Raw genomic sequence first — 21193 nt, forward strand, 5'->3', positions numbered from 1 at the left:
TCAAAAGACCCAATGCAAGGTTCAAAGACTGACTGGCAAAGAGCATTTTTGATAAAACATAATGTAACACTATTACCATCGCAGACCGAGCCACAATTCATAAACATTACTAAATATTCTGGAAAGCTGGCAAGTGTGCATTTAGAAGGAGTTCGGGGCTAATGCACATGAAGTTATACCAAGGTCGATCCAAATAGCTTGCGAAGCTTCGGGCGAAAAGCAGCTCAGAACAAATTTCACCAACATCAGCAAGGGTGGTTATGGGAGGAGCCGCGACTGAAGAGTGACTATGTGAGGAGGAAACAAACACTGGGAAAGAAAAAAACATTTTAAATCAAAACGAGACACAGTTCGATTCATTCAACGAAAATAATATGCCTAATTAATTTTATATACACATGTCAAGAAAAGACAAATCTGTTTTACTTTATTATTATCAATAAATAGGCTTTTTTTCAGCACCCACCATAGAAGGGGGCGATGATGCCGCTATCAACTTGCAATGCAATGCAGCTGTTGAAGTGTGCAGAAAGGAGCACTCGTAAAGTTTACCTGTTACAATAAGCGCCCCCTAACACGTTGCATTGTTTTACTTGTTGACGTTTGTTTAAAATTGGTGGCGTGGGTAGTTTCATTGTTCTTTAACTTGTTCAGTAAAAATAGCGAGTTATAACGGCCAGATAATTGTTTACTTTAGCTATTTTCATGCAGCTGCGCTGGCCGACAGGCTTGGCGTCAGACGATGGGACCAGCACTCTATACCCAAAGCTTTCGTCAGCCTCCAAAGAAAGTATGTTCTGTGCAGGGGTGCGATTTTGACAACCGTATGGCTGACCTTCTGCTGCATCACTTTCAGCGCAGAAAGCTTGAAACGTCCATCAAGTGGAATGGTGGGCATTTGAATATACAGTCATTACTTTTTATTCTGCCGCAAGTGTTCCCTTGTCACACAGATGATGCTAAGCCCCATGAAACGCCGAAGAACTGCCATGTTTTGAACGAATAGGCTTCTATGGAAGCTTCGCTACCAGGTAAATTTACCTTGGTGATACTCTTAATGCCACATCAATCTTGCGGCTAAAAGAATAGCTATGCGAGCTGAATGAACTGCAAATGGCATAAAATATGTAATGTCCATAGGAAATATGCTATTTCAGATATATTCAGAAATTAAAGGCATTACATTTCGATTTTTATATGCTTCCTATTGATTCTTCTGACACTTCTTAGTCCATACCAGACTCAGCACAGCTTCTTGTGCTTCTTGAAAGTTGACCACACTGTCTTCATTTCACTGGGTGAAAGCTCAGCCCTGTTGTACGGACGATTGACGCCATCAGGGCAGCTATAGCTGCACGACCAGTTCCGGGGTTCATGAATGCGCTTTGGTGAAAGCGCAGCCAACCAGATGCCCATGGACACGTCTTCGCCCTGGTAGCTGTACAAGTAGTCCTTATTCCTGGCGAGCCAGAGGACTATGTCTCTCGACAGAGCATACGCAGCTCCACATGCGAAGGCAGGGTACACAGGCGCACTGCAAGGCAAAGTACTAACTAAAACATTATTCAGAGGCAAGGCAGGATTACAATCAAATACACTAACTGGCTGGTTAATACACCTTTCTAACCTAAAGTTTAATTAATGCATTTTATTTGAACCGCTGCACAGATGAGACCTACGACAACTGCTTACAGAAGCCATGTAAATATTCGAAATGACAATGCAATAATGTCATTATTTAACCTAAAATATGGCACAGTGCACAATTAACATTGCTGCATGGCTTACACCATGCTTTACAGCATCACCACTGGCATGTGAAACAGTTCAGAGAGGGCATACATGGCATCATTTCTTGTGTGGCTCACAGTGGCATTGAAGTTGTACTTGAGTGCCAGTGGTTTCGTGTTGCTGCTTGGACATTCACCAGCCATGCAGGTTCTCTCGCAGACAATTTTCTGTGGGAATGAATGGAAAGCTACGTGTGTGCTTTTAGTGCGCTGGAACAGATACTGAATCGGTGCAACTTCCACATTTTGCGTTCGCCCAAATACGGACAAGAAAAGCAGAGAAAGACTGGGCTGCAATCCACGTTGTGAAGGTGGTTGGCCAACAAAGCCGTGGTATCACCTGATCCGATAGACCAATGTGACGTAGCCTTGAATGCTGTTGTTCCCTTTGTCGCTCATTGTATTTGTACTGCTCCTCAGGCGTCCCAACTGTGCATGGCTTGCGTTGGGCAGGGACCACTGCATCCTGTCTAGCCTGAGCACGATGCCATTGTGCATATTGACATTGCTGTTTCCATCGCCGCTCATCGTATTCACGCTGCTCTTCAAGAGTCGCAATTATGCGTGGCCTTTCCACAGCAGTATCACAATACAAGTGAAAGTGCAGTGATGCTACACTCTGCTTCGTATCCTGCAGTGGCCTCTCCCAAGAAACTGCGGCTTATGCAACTGTAATCTTTACCAAGAAATGCATGCGGCGAATGCTAAATGCTTTGTATCGTTCAAATGGGCCTTATCATCTATCGTGTGGCTTTGACACTTGTTTCCTGCTTCTTTTATTGAAATGAATACTGGGGTGTGTCTTGCATGTGTAATTTCAATGGAGATAGGCACTTTTCACTTTAATCAGTGAAATGGTTTTCTGTTGACAAAAAAATCCCAGGATTCAAGTCATACACAGCTTCGCTGTGAAACAAGTCAAATTCAACACTCAGTGGTGATTACTTTGCAGTCGGAGATAAAGTGTTCGTTTTCTCTTCCCCAGCTCAAACTAACATGGCTGAAAATCTGGGACTGGAGCACACTTTTTTGTGAGTGTTTTGCCTCTTCTTCATTGCCATAGAAAGCTGTCCATAAGTACAGATCAGATTTATTACTTTGCTTTATTCAACATTTAAAGTATGTACTTGGTGTATATGTTTGCTTAAAAGCATAAAGAAATGTCACTACCTGCACTCCCCCGCAGGTTATCTGTAAATCTAATATGTACTGTGCACAAGGAGAGAAGCATATGCTTCTGCAAAACGCGTGGCTTCTAACCATACAGATACTCCTGGATATATGTCCCAAGCCCTAAGGCTTCAGCCACGCAGAGCCAAGCTTACCTGTATGTGCTTTCACCCCACTTTCCATAGCGAATGACTGGCCAGTTCTCCCTGAATGTGCTCCACCAAATTTTTTGGTGCTTCCCCTGTGGCACACTGTTTCGTAGACCTTCCAGGTCGACAAGAGAGTCGTCATCAGCCTTGACAAGGAAGTCGAACTCCATTGAGTGCTGCAGCAGGAAGTCAAAGAAATGCAGCAGCTTGTGTGGCAGATTACGGTACACATCTGTGATGGGCATCAGGGCAATGTCTCGATACCTGCAACCAAAGAGACAGCACTTAATTATTGGGACACCTAGGTCCATTGTGTCATCTTAAGATACATTTCCAAGCAAAGACAAATTTTGATGAGCCTAATAAGATTCTTGTTATGGGCAGTTTATTGTTTCACAGTTACTGCAAAAATTGATTACATTTAGGTGGGTGACTGCTATAAATGACACAGCTAACTTTCTTTGATTTGACTCAGGTGGGACATTCAGAACTATCATCAAGTATTTAAAATAACACTACTGCATCAGTACTATTGAGATTATGTTAGTGAGCTGAGAATGACAAAAAGCAAGGGATGACATCAAAAGTACATGCCCCTTAATCATTGCATAAAGTGTTCTCTTAAAAAAGCATGAACTTAACGTGGTTGAATTTAATGAGATTTATTACCTAGTGTCAATGTAATGAAAGTTAATAGTGTTCTATGGAGACTGCACTGTATTATTTCACTTTTGGATATGACAATTTCAGTTAAATGAAAATAGTAGACACAATTCATTACTCAGTGTCAGTATAATGGAGGTTAATATTGTTATGATAAAATCAAACGAGACACAGACCTCAAAAGATGTAGTTAATATTGTATACTTATTATTATGTGGTAAATGCACTGTATTTCACTATCAGATGTTATTAGGCACAATCTGAACTAAATGTAAAACGGGGTACTACAAGTAAACAACATTTACCCGGAAAAACTTGTTTCAAAAGTTAGCGATCAGGGCATGTTAAATGAAAAGGAACATTTATGACCAGACCTGATTTCAGTATAGTTAATTTGTATTGTTGTAGTGCTGGCCAAGGTTGCCCATGACACTCCATGGAGGGAAAGTTGTTATTTATGAGGAAGCTTTAGAAAGGTTGGGTTATCTTCGCCAATTCATTTCTCCACATAAAGGCGCTAAGCTGTTGTTATATCAGTCTGCCCAATTCCAGAATATGCTTATGTGGCTTGGAACCCTTATAAGGGCCTAGAAATGAATATGCTAGAAGACTTACAAGGAAAAGCTTAATTTCATTTCCAGTAGGTACGACCACGACTTTTCACCAACCTGTGCTTTCCACTCCTGCAAATTTAAATTGCTTTCTTGTCACTGTTATGGCAATTAACTTAAGAGTTCATCTACTTGTTAAGATACTTGTCAAAATTAAGAGTTCATCTACTTGTTGTCATGACTTTAATACCACAACTTTATATCCTCACACAAACATCTTGAAATGAAGTTTTTTTTTCCCTCACTCTGTTGACATGTGAAACTCGTTACCTGGAACTTTTTTACCTGTGAACAAGGCTCCTGTGTGGGAGCCAGAACATCATTTTCTATTAACTCTATACTTTGGTCGGCATAGTACCCCGGGTTTTTGCTACTCTTCACGAAGTTTCATTCCAACCAGATGGTTTTCCATCAAACCTTAAATTTCATTCGAAAACTATTGAAAAAGTGTTCGATATATGATTTGCTTTTGGCACTATTCAATTTATGTATACGATTCGGCTTCAAACATTACTATTTGCACATCCCTATCTGTTTGTACTTGAGCTATATTGTTTCATATGTTGCACTCATAAACATTTTTTTAAGTTTGTTTCCAAGCACAGTAACTTTCCCAACATCTGCTTCCCTTCCCAGTACGGCTATGACCCAATAGGTCAAAATTAGTAAATTTAAATGTAATAACAGTGCTAACAATGCCATTTTCTCTTTGCGTGGTTTATCACAGTGTGGGATTAAAATTCCAAGGTGCCCAAGAATGGCATATAGGCACTGTAAGAGTCACATTATTGTGCAATCAGGGGTGTTCTTGCAGGGTTAAAACCTGTTAGAGAACCTAGTTAAGTGACCACTACATGCTCAAGACGCAAGTAACTTCGGACAGGCTAAGGCGTCAGCTGGGATCGGCAAAAATTACGGACTGGAGCGCTTTTCGAGAGGCATGCGATAGGAATCTCGCCGAGAACGGGATCCAATCAATACAAGAGTGGGGGAAAATTCTCATTGAAAAACAGCGCAAGTACACCAAAGAAATCACGCGAACGATGCAGACGCCCGAGGTAGACGCCAGACTGCTCAAGCTGTGGGAAGCTAGACGCGGGCTCACCAAGAGGTGGAAGAAAGAAAAATACAACAGGAAGCTAAAGATAAAGATCGCAGAAGTCACAGCGAAAGCAGAGGAGTACGCAGCGCAATTGGCAAGGCAAAATTGGCAGCAATTCAGCGACTCCCTCAACGGAACTTTGAACACAGCGAGGACGTAGCATATCCTCAAGGCTCTCATAGATCCGACCAAGACCAAGGCAGAAAACAACAAAACCATCTACCGGTTCATCTACCAGTTCGAGGGACCAGATTCGGAGCTCCTGGAGAAGGTACGCGTTAAATGCTTTGGGGACACAAACCCAGCAGCTTACGCAGAGCGCTACCGACGAAGAGAAAACGTTAACCTGGACAGACCCATCACGCGAGAAGAGGTCTACGCAGAGATTCGAAACACAACCAGAAACACGGCCGCGGGTGCACACAAGATAAATAACGCACTCATCCGCAACCTCAGTGAAGAGTTAGTCGCAGAATTAACCGACTTTCTCAACGAACACTGGGAAGCTGAGACCATCCCCGAGGAGTGGAAGCATGCGGAGTTAGTCATGATTCCTAAACCGAGCAAGTAACTGCAAATTGAGAACCTCAGACCGATCTCGCTCACATCGTGCCTGGGAAAACTGTACGAACGAGTGGTGACGCTGAGACTACAACAGTACATGGAGGACAACGAACTGTATCCCCACAACATGTTTGGATTCAGAGCAAAATTATCGACCCAAGACGTACTGCTTCAAATCAAAGACGCAGTACTCGGGAACATCCCCAGGAGCGGGGAGAATATAATAATGGCATTGGATATCAAGGGGGCTTTTGACAATGTAAGCCACGAAGCTATCCTCACGGGCATGAACGACCTGAACTGCGGGAGGAGAGTCTACGGCTACGTAAAAGCCTTCCTTTCAAACAGAACGGCAACGATTGGCCTCGGAGGGCTCTGATCAGAGAAGTTCCTTACTCCAAACAAAGGGATGCCTCAAGGGTCGGCCATCTCCCCCACTCTTTTCAACATAGCAATGATTGGCTTGGCAAAACAGTTAAAAGAAATCGACGGCATACACCATGCCATGTATGCCGACGACATCACCATCTGGGTTAACATAGGCTCGCTCAGACAGAAAGAAGAGAAGTTACAAGAGGCAGGTACCTGCATAGAGCACTACGTCAGAGCAAGAGGGCTAGCCTACTCCACTGAGAAGTCCAAGCTCCTGAGAGTTTGGAGAGGAAAGCAGAACCGCACAGTCCCCACCAGCGACGAGTTAAAGCTCAACGTCTACCTTGAGGGGAAGCCGATACCAGAAAAGACGCTCATCAGAATCTTGGGGATGTGGATACAGTCAAACCAACGCTGCTCCCACACCCTCGCCCTACTCAAGGCATCCACCCTACAAGTGGCCCACATGATCACGCGCATCTCACACAGACGCCACGGCATGCGAGAGGAGGACACACTCAAGCCGGTCAGAAGCTTGGTCGTCAGCCGAGTGGCATACAGCCTCCTATACTACAATCCCATCAAGAGTGAGGTACAACAGGCGGACGCGATTCTACGCAAAGCCTACAAAACCGCACTCCACCTTCCCCACAACACCTCAACCGAAAAGCTCCTAGCCTTAGGACTACACAACACCTTCGACGAATTGAAAGAGGCGCAACTAGTCTCCCATCAACGCAGACTACAGCAGACCCCATCTGGCAGGGAGCTCCTGAAGAAACTAGGCTGCGCCGATCAACTTCAAGAGATACAGAGGACCGAAACAATCCCGGACGAGTATCGCAACACACTAAAGGTAGCACCCATACCCCGGAACGTGGATCCCAACCTACACAAAGCACGCAGAGAAGCGAGGGCTGAATACCTACAAAAGACACTAGCACCCCAAGAAACGACGGTATGTGTGGACGCAGCCACATACGCCAGAGCAGCGGGGCAGAGCACCAGCAACACGGTAGTAATGGTGATTGATTCGAACCTATGCTAGATCACCAGCGCATCACTACAAGGCTGTACGAGGCTGAAGAAGCGGCCGTCGCTCTAGCGGCAGCGGAGGGACATCGTTCTAAACGGTCTCTAACAATCCTTACAGACTCGGAAACAGCGTGCCGCAACTACCTACGCGGCAGAATAGGGCACGGAGGGCTCCACATACTCCGCTCCGGAGACCACATAACACAACGACAAACAAAAGAAGAACCAATTAGGCATACGATAGTATGGACGCCGGGACACACGGGAGTGGCAGGGAACCAAGAGGTGGACAGGATAGCTCGAGGATCCACTTATTACCGAGCATCCAACGTAGGCGACCTCGAGGAGACCAAACCTGTACCCCAAGACTATTTGGCGATACTAAATTACTACAAGGGCTGCAGAAAGCGGTATCCACCATCACACAACTCCCTTAGCAGAGAGGACTCTGTTGCGTGGAAGCAGCTACAAACGAGCTCTTACCCGAACCTAAACGTACTCAGCAAAATTTATCCCACACAATACAATGACAAATGCCCCTGGTGCCACGAAACACCCACACTGTATCACATAACGTGGGCATGCCAGAAGATAGACATGGTACCCATTATACCAAACCCGAGTGCGGAGCAATGGGAGGGAGTGCTCTCCAGCGATCGCCAGGTCAACCAAGAAGGTCTGATTCAGCGAGCACAACTGGCAGCAGCACCCAGCGGAGCCCTGGACTAAGGGCAACCGACCATTGTGCTAGAAGATGGATGATTCCATCTGAAGACCGCAGAAGACCAGTGAATCTAGAGCTGATAAAGTTTTTCAATCACTCACACTCTTGCAGGGTAATGGCTGCAGTGGTGCATTGAGTATGAAGACAAGTTTTCAGATTCTGGTAGGTAGAGATAAAGGCAAAAACATTTATGTCAAAATACAGTCAACAAGGAGTTCATGGTATCCTGTGGTGACAGCTCTGCTGTGTAAATTTGGATACGTGCTGAACTCAGGTGCATTCTATGCCCAATATTCTATTGCCACCATGGCATGACGCGAGGCAGCCACTGTGGCACCGGATGGGGTTAAGCGAGTGCATTGCCACAACTGGCAACCAGATCAGTTCTTGCAATCCTGGTAATTGTGCAATCATACTGAAACATGACAGCATTACAGTCCAAATCAGCACTTCATGCACTCCGTGCATTTAGCAAGTCAATGCAAGTGGTGTTAATCACCTAAACCTTCAATAAAGGGAAAGTGAGACAGCCACCCGAAGGTAGCTAAGTGCTACAAAGGAAACCCATGCGGGTTCCCCGAAAGAAAAGCTTCGCAGTTGAAGAATAATTCGTCCTGGCCTGGGACTCGAACCCGGGACCACCGCCTTTCCGGGATAGCTGCTCTACCATCTGAGCTAACCAGGCGGATAGCAGATGGCAGGTGAAGTCGAGTTGTTATTAATATAGATATATGTTATGAGATAGCACTTTGAAATGCGCAATCTGAATTTTTCTTCTATCCATCGGTCAAGCTGGTGCAGGTCAAAACCAGTATGCACCACGTAGCACAGCCAGACTGAGCACAAGCACATACTCCAGCCGGGCCATGCACAGTTGCATGTAGTTGTGTCTGGCTTTAACGATTGTAACTGTGCACCCCTGCAATCTTGAAAGCCATACTGATGCATAGTGTAGATACCGTTGGCACTGCAGGGTACCAAGACATTTATAAAAAGTTTTGCCAAAGTGAAATTTTGTTGCAGTTGGCCTTTAAGGCAAAGTTCCCTGCCATCCAATGTTTCATTAGCTCCTAGGTAATCCCACTCCTGTACATTGAAGCTCATCTGTCCTCTTTTTCATGGTCACCCACTTCTTGTCTTTTCGGGTCATTAGTTTTCATTTAGTTGTTAACGAATAGTGCACGTGGTGGGGGCATTAGGAATCACGATGAGCTGCACTCGACAACAGTCCTTCAGAGTACAGCAGCAGCTGTCGCAAAAAGATGGGGGACAGAGTCATTGGCTCGAGATACGATGTGCAAGAGACGTGAATGCATCCGTGAATGGAGACTGTTTTTACAAAGATTTGTGCGTTGTGTGCAGTTAACTTCGCAGGTTAAATGGGCGGAGTTTTTCCCCCGTGCTGTTGTACTAATTGGGGGTGCAGGGTATCTTGAAAAAATACAGGATCAGATAATTAGTTAAATTTGTGTTTGCTACATTGAGATTTCAAAGTATGTTTTAACCAAGGAGGTTTAAATTAAATTTCTGGAGTGGAGACAATGTCTCAAGGCGAAGCCAGCTGCCACCATCTTACTAGAGGAATTGAATAAAGTTAGCCCATGGCGGAAAACAGATGGCATTTTCTTCTCACATGCAGCAACTTCGACATGGTCAATTTTGCCGTATAGATGCTTTTCAGTGTGTCTGTTTGCATCACTGGTTTTAGGATAAAACTTGAATGCCTTGGGAACCTCCATGGGGGATCATGATGTCACTACTCACCAATGGCAATATTTTAACATGAAATGTATGGATGACATGACATCAATGACAAGTATTTCATGACATGTCGTGTGTCATGACATAAATGGTAAGAATGACATGGTTCTGTCAGGGTCATTTCTTTCACGCAATATATATCTGGATATGAATTACATGACAAGCGTGCATAGCCCGACATGGATTACATAAATGCCATCACTTGAATGGATTGTGTGTCATGCCATGACATAACATTGAGCTGACATGCATGACCAAGCCATTCAATTTCATTTTCTGCATGCATGTCTCGCCACGCATATCCTGATACACATCCAGTTAAAGAAATGACCATGATGCCATCACCTCATGTCATTCAAGACAATCATGTCATTGACTTGCATATCTTGCCATACATGTGATGCATGTCATTTCATGCAAGTCATGGATATCCTAATATATGATGTGTTAGAAAATAGAAGTGATATGAATGACTCATCATAATCATCATCAGCCTGGTTACGCTCACTGCAGGGCAAAGGCCTCTCCCATACTTCTCCAACTACCCCGGTCATGTACTAATTGTGGCCATGTTGTCCCTGCAAACTTCTTAATCTCATCCGCCCACCTAACTTTCTGCCACCACCTGCTACGCTTCCCTTCCCTTGGAATCCAGTCCGTAACCCTTAATGACCATCGGTTCTCTTCCCTCCTCATTACATGTCCTGCCCATGCCAATTTCTTTTTCTTGATTTCAACTAAGATGTCATTAACCCGCGTTTGTCCCCTCACCCAATCTGCTGTTTTCTTATCCCTTAACGTTACACCCACCATTCTTCTTTCCATAGCTCAATGAATGACTATCATGTCATAAATGAGATGACTACAACTGACTGATTGACATGACATGCATTTCCTTACCTGTCTATATTCTGGATATGTGTGTATGACATGCATGTCATATCATGAGAAGCCAACAAACAAAGACACGAAGGAAAACATAGGGGAAATTACTTGTACTTACTAATTGAATTAAAGATATGATACATTAATGGCAGTGAAAGTGGATGAAAAAGCAACTTGCCAACAAAAGCAACATGATACGATTAATAAAAAATCGGGTCCCTTAGTTAAACGCCTTTTTTCTCATTCTTACATAACGAGGGTCTCGAATCCGGCAACACTGATGCCTTCACGTAGCATCTGTGGGTTCATTGACCAGTTGCCTTCACCAAGAAAGACCACGTACTCGTGACGCCTGCGGCAGAAAGGATGTTCCACATCTGCTGCCAAGGTTTGTGAGTGGTGGCACTGGCTAACACTGCCAAGCTTAGTTCTAATAGTAACACATAAATACCGAAGAAAGTAGATGGGAAAACCATGCCTCGGTAGCTCAATTTATCAGAGCATTGTACGTGTAATGCAAAGATGTGGGATCTTTCCCTACCTGCGGCAAGTTGTTTTTTCGTCCACTTTCATTGCCATTAATTTATCATTTCTTTATTTCAATTAGTAAGTACAAGTAATTTCCTCTATGCTTTCCTTGGTGCCTTTGTTTGTTGGCTTCTCATTACATTATTAATAATTAAATCGGGCCCCTCGGTTAAACCCATTTCTTCTTGTTATGACATGCACGTGTGAGATTAATGACATGTCATGCCATGCATGTCATAAAATTATTGGCAGAAACGTCGTGGTCTGTATGTCAAACCATGAAATGATTCCCATGGATATCATGACATGCATGCCAAGAATGAGATAAATTCATGACATGGATGCATGCATGACATTACCATGACAAGACCAAGTCAACCAAGTTGTCTATTAACTAGGGCAGATGACTATATGCTCCTGTTTGTGATGCCATTATGATCATTGCATCGTCATTCCAGCTTTGTAATCTGTCTCGGCTTCTATTTTTGTGTGCCATTTGCACTCAAGCCAGGTGGCACACGTTAGAAGATACCGGCATCTTGGTAGCAGACCCACCGTGGTGGCATAGTGGCTATGGCGTTGCACTGCTAAGCACGAGGTCATGGAATCAAATCCTGGCCGCAGCATCCATGTTTTGATGAGGGCGAAATGCAAAAACGCCCGTGTCCTGTACTAAAAAAATATCCTACTGATGGCACAAAAGCGAAATGTCATTTTCTTTGCCTTCCAATCATACATCAAGAAAAACTCTGCAGCTCCTACAATCTTTCCTCTTCGAATAATGAAGAACTATGGAAGAAACCTCTGTACAACAGCAGGAAGCACAAGTACACATGGCATCTGTGTAAGCATGCATCTGATTGTGAAAAAAGCAACTGCTTTCTGGACCAGTGGAACCGAACCACTTCACACAATAAGTTTTTTCACTTCCTCTTCCCTGCCAACACTTCTCGCGACAGGAGGCGCACGAGCTGCGGCCAGCTCTGTATTTTCCAGATATCAGTGTACAATACCTGGCAGCTTGGAGGAGGCGAGGGCAAGTTGTCTGTGCACTTCAAAATCACCTCCACAGTCCCCTGTGAACAAAAGTGCGCATCCAGAAAATTTCTGGAATCTTACTTTTCACAATAGCTCCTAGGAAAAAACTCACAACAGCTTATCCTGCTGGTTAGCTGGCATGCACTGGCTAGCTGGCATACACTCATGGTGTACCCTGCACAGGAAGCGAAATGTCTTGAGAATATAGCACTGTTAGTCATTGTAGTGAACACCGTGAGTAGACCTAACAGCCCCTCTTCTTTTCTTCTGCCCATAGTTTACGTTTCCCTGTCCTTCCCCTTTGGCTGCACCCTACATTTAGCAGTTGCTAAGGTGTCAGCTGCGCCGATGGTTCCTTCCTTTCTTTCAGCAGCTACCGTAGGACTTCATTAAGGCATGGTTGCTGACAAGTGTACTTGAAGAAATGCCAGGAAGGCACGGCAACTGGAGTGAGCCAAACATGCAAATTTGGAGAAAGAATCCATCTGCATCTTGCGCACTTTGTAATGTTTAATGGCATATTTGACAAATGCTGGAACTGATGCGAAACAGCTTGATATTTTTTGCACAGATGGCGTCACAGCCCCCCCCCCCTCCCCCCCCCAATAAATACGGCTGAGATTTGTTATTCATGGGAAATATTTCGTGTGAAGCACTGCCTAATGAAAGTTGTGAGTGATAGTAATAACAGGACACTGTATGGCTCCACTATTCAGCAGGATTTGTAGTGGACTAGCATTTACACAAAAACGGCTGTAAATTTGCACAGACCTGACCAGCAGAAAATTTGCTAGGTTTATTGCTCTCATATAGATTGCATAATAATAAAGGTGAGACAATTTTCTTTTTACTGAATTGGAGATAAGGGCTTGCCTGATTGGTTATTGAAAATTTCAGTTTCAGCTTGAATGGTTACTTCAAGCTGAAATGTCCTACTTCTGAATTACATGACCAAGTGAAACCGTAAGCTGCCGTTTTAAAGTGAATAATAACTCGCACTAATTAACAGAACACAAAAGAACTTCACAAACATGATAAGTAGAATGTAGCCTGGAAAATCACCAAAAATTTATCATTTCTAAGCATTTATTGTTCTGGCCATTTTTATCGGAGTCTGCCAAATTTTCTAATTGCTTTCTAATCACTCCATAGGAATGTTGTATGACATTTCATCTAAGGGCATGGCAAACCACGTTTTGTTATGAAGAATAGTTTTTGCTGTCATTGCTGAAGTTCAGAGGCTAGTAAAGCAAGAACGCCGCTTCTTGCTCCTAATGTTTTGATTGCCATGAGGCAATGCTTCATGCTAGGCAATACTATGAGGTGTCATTCAAAAGCACAGAAAGTACACCTTCAAATGCAATATGGCTCGCATCTGCATAGTGCGTGCAGAAATCAAAGTGCGTCTGGGAACATTGCTTAAAATCTAGGAGGTACATATTAGCATGACATGGAAACAAAAACTTAGTAGGAGGGAGTAGGAAAGAACAGAGCGAGCGCTAAACTGTTTATTCGTAGAGCAAATTCACAAGAATACAACTGCACATGCTTGCAGCAGTCACATTACAAAAGTCACAGCATTGTGTCAGACAGTTGGACCTAATTTCCGAAGGGTTAAACTGACATATCCCTAACGCAGTTCGTGTCTCTTTTCTGAATATGGAAAGCCTCCAACAGTTCTTGTGCCAACATACAACTGCTTAAAATGCGGAGCGCATGTTGCTGCAGTAGAACTGCCACCTCAACAGAGTAAGAGCTGTGGAACTGTGACCAGTCTCCAGCTACTGCAGCATACTTTCAAGGGTAAGTATAAGGCAAGCGCTGGCTTCATTTTTACTGGTAAAAACCTGCAAGCACTGCCACCTCAGAAATTTTTTTAAAAGCCTCCTTGGTTTTAACAGTGTTTGGTACTAGAAAAGAAAACAACAAGTTGCATGTATGCTAAGCTAATGAAGACGAGTGCATGGTTTTTGTGAAATATTTCATAAACTGTTGCTTCTTTCTTGACATATGATCAACCATAGCTGGGTAGAACTTTAGAAGGCAGCGGCATTTGCCCCTCAAAGGCGGACGCACAAAAGCCCCCACAAATGGGTGTGAACTAAAGACCGACGTCATGACCTGGACTCTGCCAACGGAGAACATGACAGCCTGCGCTTCGAGCTGGGCTGAGTTGCGCCAGCAGGACTATTTCTTTAGTCGTGGAGGCAATCAGCTGCCGTGCTTCGGTCATCCGGGTGGGGCTTGTCCTGCTTTCTTAAGTTGAACCTGACTATGCAAACATGAGGAAGACACGAGAAGTTGTTGCATTGAGAAACAAGAACCAATAACTTTATTCTTCGTGGCTCAGTCCACTCGCGCTGCCTTGCTGCTCTTTGTCATCATCGGTGCATCGGTGTCACCACAGAACTGTGGTTCCTAGTCTGACAACTGGGTGAACACACTGTATACATGTGACGATGATTTATTGGCACCATCCTTTGAAACGAGGTGACAAATCATCACCTAGCATGCTTGAGTTACTCGGGTATGCTATAGCCGCCTTTCATTCCATCATTTTTGTATACATCGCTTTAGACTTCTTTCTCTTCCTCAAAACTTCTCTATCTACCTTGTTCCGCTACCTATGCCTGTAATGGATCCGGCCGTCTTAATCTATTCCCTGCTTTTTTTCACCAATACTCTAAAGGTCTCTAGTTTATCTCGACTACTGACCACTTGATGCTTCCGTCCACTTTAAATCTAAGCGCTTCTGGAATGTGTATCTGGCCCTTGCACCAATAAAAACCCCACATTCATCCCCTTCTCATTCCATCAGGATGAGCTGAGTGGTTTCTGGATATTTGCTGCAGCGTACACATGCCTCATCTTGTTGCGAATATTTGCTCCAGTATGTTTCCTTCTTTAGAAAACCAGCTTGAGCCTCAAATAACAAGGCATTTCCTTTTGTGTTATCCTACAGATTTTCCTTTCCGATTTCTTTCTTCTCATTCTTGTAAATATTCAGGGTCTTTTTGTTTCCATTCATTGCATCCAATTCACTGTCCATGTTTCTCTCACTTTCTGATGACTCCTGATAGTCTATTTTTACTTTCAGTTATTCTGTACTTGGTTGCCAACTTTCTTGACCTCTTCCTCCATTCTGTGTCTACGCTTTTCAGATAAAGATACTTGGGCACTTTAGCCACCCATTTATCTTGATCCATGTTCCTGATTCTTCAAAACTAAGTTTGCTCTGCGCATCTCTGACTTCAAACAAGGCACAACCCATGTTGCGGTTTTGCCATGGGCTCCCAAAGCCAACTGGCCTACCGATCATTGATTAAGTTCACCCCAACAAGATATTTGATTTTAAGCACAGTATGGCATTTGCAAACATTAGCACTGGAACAATTACTCCTTTCCATACTGCAAGCACCACCTCATACTTATTGTGGCCCCAAAGTGCTCAACGTTTCAATATTGATGAATTCCGCTTCCCATTCATTTTCAGATTATCTTGGTGGGCACTTGAGTAAGTATTTCTTTCGTTTATACATATGCCGAGGTATTTATATTGCTTTCATCTTCCTATAACTTTAACTAAAACATTAACAACATTGGAGACAGAGGACATCCTTGCTTCAGTCCTTGGTGAATTTCCATCACTTCATTACATTTTCTACCTTTCCATACAATTTGTACTCTGTTGTTTCTATATATCTCCTTCAGCAGCTTCATGAAATCATACTTTATGCCTTCGTGCTTGAGAACATCCTATAACAATTCCCTGGCTAGGTTGTCGTAGGCTCCCTTAATATCTAGAAATGCTATCCATAAAGGTCTATCCTGAGCTAGTGAAACATCTGTACTGAGCTGTGAAAATTGTTGCAATTAGTATGGGGCTATAAATACCAGCAGGCCAGTCCTTCCAATTATCTCATACTGTGATGCAATTTGCCTTCTTTCACCAATCACTTTTGGGTTCATTTCTGTAAAAAGTCAAAGGCCAGTGATAAACATCAGGTGCACTTCTTTTGTACTCTCTGTTGCAAGTGTGTGCATGGGTGCATGCTGTGTTTGCGTAGTGCTTACTCACGATTTAATGATCTGTGTAGAACCTTACGCTGTGTTGTGTGGTGCATCTTAATAAGCATTATGATTTGATGATGTATAAGAGAAGTTCTGTAACTGTCTAGCAGAGCATTCAGCTTTCCTTACTTTCTGTCCTGGAAATAACAGCAACATACTGTACCGCACCTTGAACTTAAGCTTATCCAGTGCAACTGGGGAAAGCTTACTTATCTAGTAAACTTTCCCGCAGCCGCCATTGTATAGTAGCAGGGTTTGCTTGCCTTTTCACGTCACCCCGCTCCCCTGTATGGGAACTGCCTCTTCTCCTCCCTCCAGTTCTCTCTATGTCCCCTCTGGACTTGCAGGTTAGTAGAAAGGGAAGTGCTGCAGTTTCTGCAATGCTTCTGAGGGTAGTCACGGATAATTACAGCTGTCCAGAGGCTAATGTAGTGACGGCCAGGGAGCTCCAGAGGGCATTGTGCACATTCGACGCGGTGGGGTGAAAACGAGTTTCTAGCATTGCCTTTCCTCTCTAACTCGCCTCTGTCATGTATACACACGCTCTGAACCACCCCCTCCCCACTCCGACGTGGTGTGCCTGACAGCAGCAGCCACAGCGGCAGTAGCCGCGTTTACATGAATGCGACAGTGTCGCATCGCATCGCATTTCTAGAGCATCACATTCATGTAAACAGCAGTAATGCGCTAGGAAGGCGCATCGCATTAATGCGCCAGGCGAGGGTAGATTTACGGGCGCCAGTCGACTCTCGCGGAGCATGTAAACGCAGGATCGTCGCATTAGGAATGATGGGAAGGAATTAGCCACCAACATGGCGGCGGCTCCGGCTGCCCGCTTCGAATTGAATTTGGCGTTGCTTTTATAAAATGCACTTCGTTCGCAGCAAATGATTGTGTAAACGGCTTTCGCTTAGTCTCAGGCCGCTTCGACGACAGAGTATTATAGATACCCTTGTGGTGTTTTCGAGATTGCTTCTCGTTTCAAACGAGTCGAAGCCTAACGAAAGTAACATTCGAGATGTCAGCGCTACCTATCGCTAGAGTCGGTAAATAGCCGCGACGATGGCATATGGCCTCTGAGATCCGAGGATCTGGCTGGCCAACTAAAGTTGCAAAAAACGTGCGCGGCTTCGCGCCCGCTACACTATAGCGTATAGCGTACGCCGTAAGTTGCGTACGCTAAACTAAAACTGTCTATTTCTCGGCACTCAACCACCAACGTGCACTCGGCCTACTACCGGAAACCAGTCACATCGGAAGTTGGTTGCACTTCCCTTGTACGACACCATGTGGCGCTACGTTCTCGCGAGAGTTAAGGCGCTACATGTAAACGGCGTCGCATCGCCTTTCCCAAATGCGCTCGGAAATGCGATGCGCCACTTTCGCATTCATGTAAACGGGGCTAGTGGGAAAGTCGAAGGAAGAGGCAAAGAAAGCTTCGCTTTAAAAATGATCATGGAGACGAGGACAGAGAAAGGTGGCTGCTGATTTCCTCCGCGTGCGTCAGCCTGGAGGCCAAAGAGGTGTGTTGCCTCTGCCGGGCAACCCCGGCCTATACACAGGCCTTAAGGGCCTGTACTCCTGACATCAGCTCAACCTCCAGGATCCCCCTTTCCCTAGACATGGTTAAGCCACGCACGGCTATATGCGGGAGGGTCCAACCCCCATGTGCTCGTATATGTGGCGCTTGTCGCAACACACCAAATACCTACTCACGCAGACGCCTCTGCAGGAGAGTTGAGAGAAGACCTTTTTTGGAGAATGGTCATGATGTGTGCTGCAGTGCTCTAAAATCCTTCCTGTGCACCCGGCAGACTGCACATCCACCCACTTTCACTGCAATATCCTCGTCAATATCTGGACATCAACTTCATTTTCTCAACCTTGGGGTGACTTTTATGCAGGAGATCTAACAGTACTGTATAGAATGACACAGACACGACCACACGGCTGCCCTGCAGCAAACAGCCCTCAATCATCGTAAGCGCGTACAACCAGTTTGCCTCTGAATCACTCAGCTCTGGGTGACAGATGCCTTCCAGACCACAGCGCACCATGCAACGGGGCCAGTACAGGATCTCTGGCCATTGCAGTCTCAAGCACCTCAGTTGACAATACACCTGGGTAGGCATTCTGAAGCATGAAGGTATATTGCATTTATGGTTCCTCGGGGGGGAGTGATTCGGAGTGGTGATGTACTAAGAGCATCGGGATTACCCGGACTAGCTCCAGACCTGTAGGTCAACCTGTAGTTGTACACACTTAAGGTCAATGCAGCGCATGTTGCGAGCTCTGTGTGGGTATGTGCCGCTTGTGTCCATGCGGCTTGTGGTCCATGAATATTTCAAACTGCCTTCCCCCAGATGAACTGGTGAAACTTAGTTATGCTATACACTCTCTGTCAAAGCTTCCTTGTCCAACTGGCTGTAGTTCGTGGCTGCAGGTAAGTGCCCAGGTGCAAATGCCACAGGCTTTTTCACTCCCTAGTCCATCTGATACGCCAGAACTCCTCCTACATCAAAGGAGATGCATCACAGTGAGGAAATAGAAGTAAACTGTGATCGTAATACTCAAGGACATCTGCAGAAGTTAGCAACCTCTTTAATTTCTGAAATGCGGCTTGTCACTACAATTCCCACTGCCAAAATGTTCCCTTTGTTTAACAATTCGTGCAAAATATGTAGCACACACACACAAAAAAAAAAGCACTTGGAAAGCATTTTTGGTACAAACTGAACAGTCCCAGTATGCATTGCAGCTCACATACAATCTGTGGCTTTGAAAACTGCCTCCACTCGCTCAGGTGACAGACACATACTGTTCTTATCAATCATGTAATGCAGGTACTTTGCACTTTTCGCTATATACTGCAATTTAAGCTTCAAGCGTGCTGACTTATGTCAGAGGTATAGCTTTCAAAACCAAACACCTCCCACCAATTCGCCCAACTTTCATTGATGCATGATACTGGGTATGCTGGGTATTCAGAGACCTGGATTGGGTAGAATTGGGGATAAGAGTTAATGGAGAATACCTTAGTAACTTGCGATTCGCTGATGATATTGCCTTGCTTAGTAACTCAGGGGACCAACTGCAATGCATGCTCACTGACCTGGAGAGGCAAAGCCGAAGGGTGGGTCTAAAAATTAATCTGCAGAAAACTGAAGTAATGTTTAACAGTCTCGGAAGAGAACAGCAGTTTATGATAGGTAGCGAGGCACTGGAAGAGGTAAGGGAATAAATACATCTACTTAGGACAGGTAGGGACCGCGGATCCGGATCATGAGACCGAAATAATCAGAAGAATAAGAATGGGCTGGGGTGCGTCTGGCAGGCATTATCAGATCATGAACAGCAGGTTGCCATTATCCCTCAAGAGAAAAGTATATAATAGCTGTGTCTTACCAGTACTCACCTACGGGGCAGAAACCTGGAGGCTTACGAAAAGAGTTCTACTCAAATTGAGGACGACGCAACGAGCTATGGAAAGAAGAATGATAGGTGTAACGTTAAGGGATAAGAAAAGAGCAGATTGGGTGAGGGAATTAATGTGGGTTAATGACATCTTAGTTGAAATCAAGAAAAAGAAATGGGCATGGGCAGGACGTGTAATGAGGAGGGAAGATAACCGATGGTCATTAAGGGTTACGGACTGGATTCCAAGGGAAGGGAACCGTAGCAGGGGGCGGCAGAAAGTTAGGTGGGCGGATGAGATTAAGAAGTTTGCAGGGACAACAAGGCCATAATTAGTACATGACCGGGGTCGTTGCAGAAGTATGGGAGACGCCTTTGCCCTGCAGTGGGCGTAACCAGGCTGATGATGATGACTGGGTATGCTTCAATGTATGCCAAGTTGTTTGAAGTCCGCTTGAAGCCTCCACAAAGTCAAATCTTCCCATCCCTTTTCAGCACTGGCACTAGTGGTGCTGCCCATTCCAATATCCACATGGGGTTCAAAATGCCTTTCCTTTGAAGACTGAATTTCCTGGTCGTGAAGGAGTACTAGTCCTAGGCCAGAAAAATTGCAGCTATGTGATCTAGGGCACTCTCATCTTGGCCTTGATACCACGCAGTGCTCATCTGAAAGCAATTAGAAAGACCTGCCTACCAAATCTGTTGCTTCATTGAGGCTATGCAGTAGCATACCAAAACCTTTGCTCAATTTCTTCTAAGTAGGGTTCATTCATTCATTCTCGGAACTGCATCTGAGAATGAATGGCACATTGGCCAGCCTTCGCTGGAACTTAGCAAGTACCTCAGCTTTAAAGGGACACTAAAGGCAAATGTTAAGTAAAGCTAAAGTGATAGATTAGTGCTCGAGATTGTCTAAGGTGCCAATATTATCACAAACAGAGCTTTTACTAATCGAGGAAAATGCAGGAAACGGTTCAAGATTCCCCCAGGACATTCAAGTACTGATCTGATGATGAAGGCACTGATCAATATAATTCTGTTGCTAGTACTCCACCACTCGTAATAAAACAATCATTGCATTTCGTTATAAGATGACCGAAAGTGCTACTTCTGCAGTCTTATTTGATTTCTTGAAAGAACACACTGATGTTTCCCTCGACAACGACGCGGGCATCACAAGGTTTTGTTTTGTCCACTCTGTGCCGCCTCCTCTTTTGCATTTCAGTAGTATCATTATTGCGTAGCACTACACTGGTTTTGCTGACTCGCAAATCTGCAAGTAGCACAGAATGCCACGTTCATATGATGTGGAATTC

The 21193-nt window shown here is 44.5% G+C and overlaps 1 protein-coding gene across 1 annotated transcript in view; it reads right to left on the bottom strand.

The window, feature by feature from the left end:
• Window positions 1-1036: 1036 nt before the first annotated feature.
• Window positions 1037-21193, bottom strand: part of LOC139057148 (UDP-GalNAc:beta-1,3-N-acetylgalactosaminyltransferase 2-like) — a 28867-nt gene continuing 8710 nt past the window's right edge. The window contains exons 3-4 of the mRNA XM_070534932.1: window positions 3116-3373; window positions 1037-1534 (exon numbers count right to left, since the gene is read on the bottom strand). Of these exons, the coding sequence (XP_070391033.1) occupies window positions 1243-1534; window positions 3116-3373 (550 nt within the window). The 3' untranslated portion in view covers window positions 1037-1242. The remainder of the gene's footprint in view (window positions 1535-3115; window positions 3374-21193) is intronic.

This window comes from Dermacentor albipictus, chromosome 3 (genome assembly GCF_038994185.2).
Source record: "Dermacentor albipictus isolate Rhodes 1998 colony chromosome 3, USDA_Dalb.pri_finalv2, whole genome shotgun sequence".
Lineage (NCBI taxonomy): Eukaryota > Metazoa > Arthropoda > Arachnida > Ixodida > Ixodidae > Dermacentor > Dermacentor albipictus.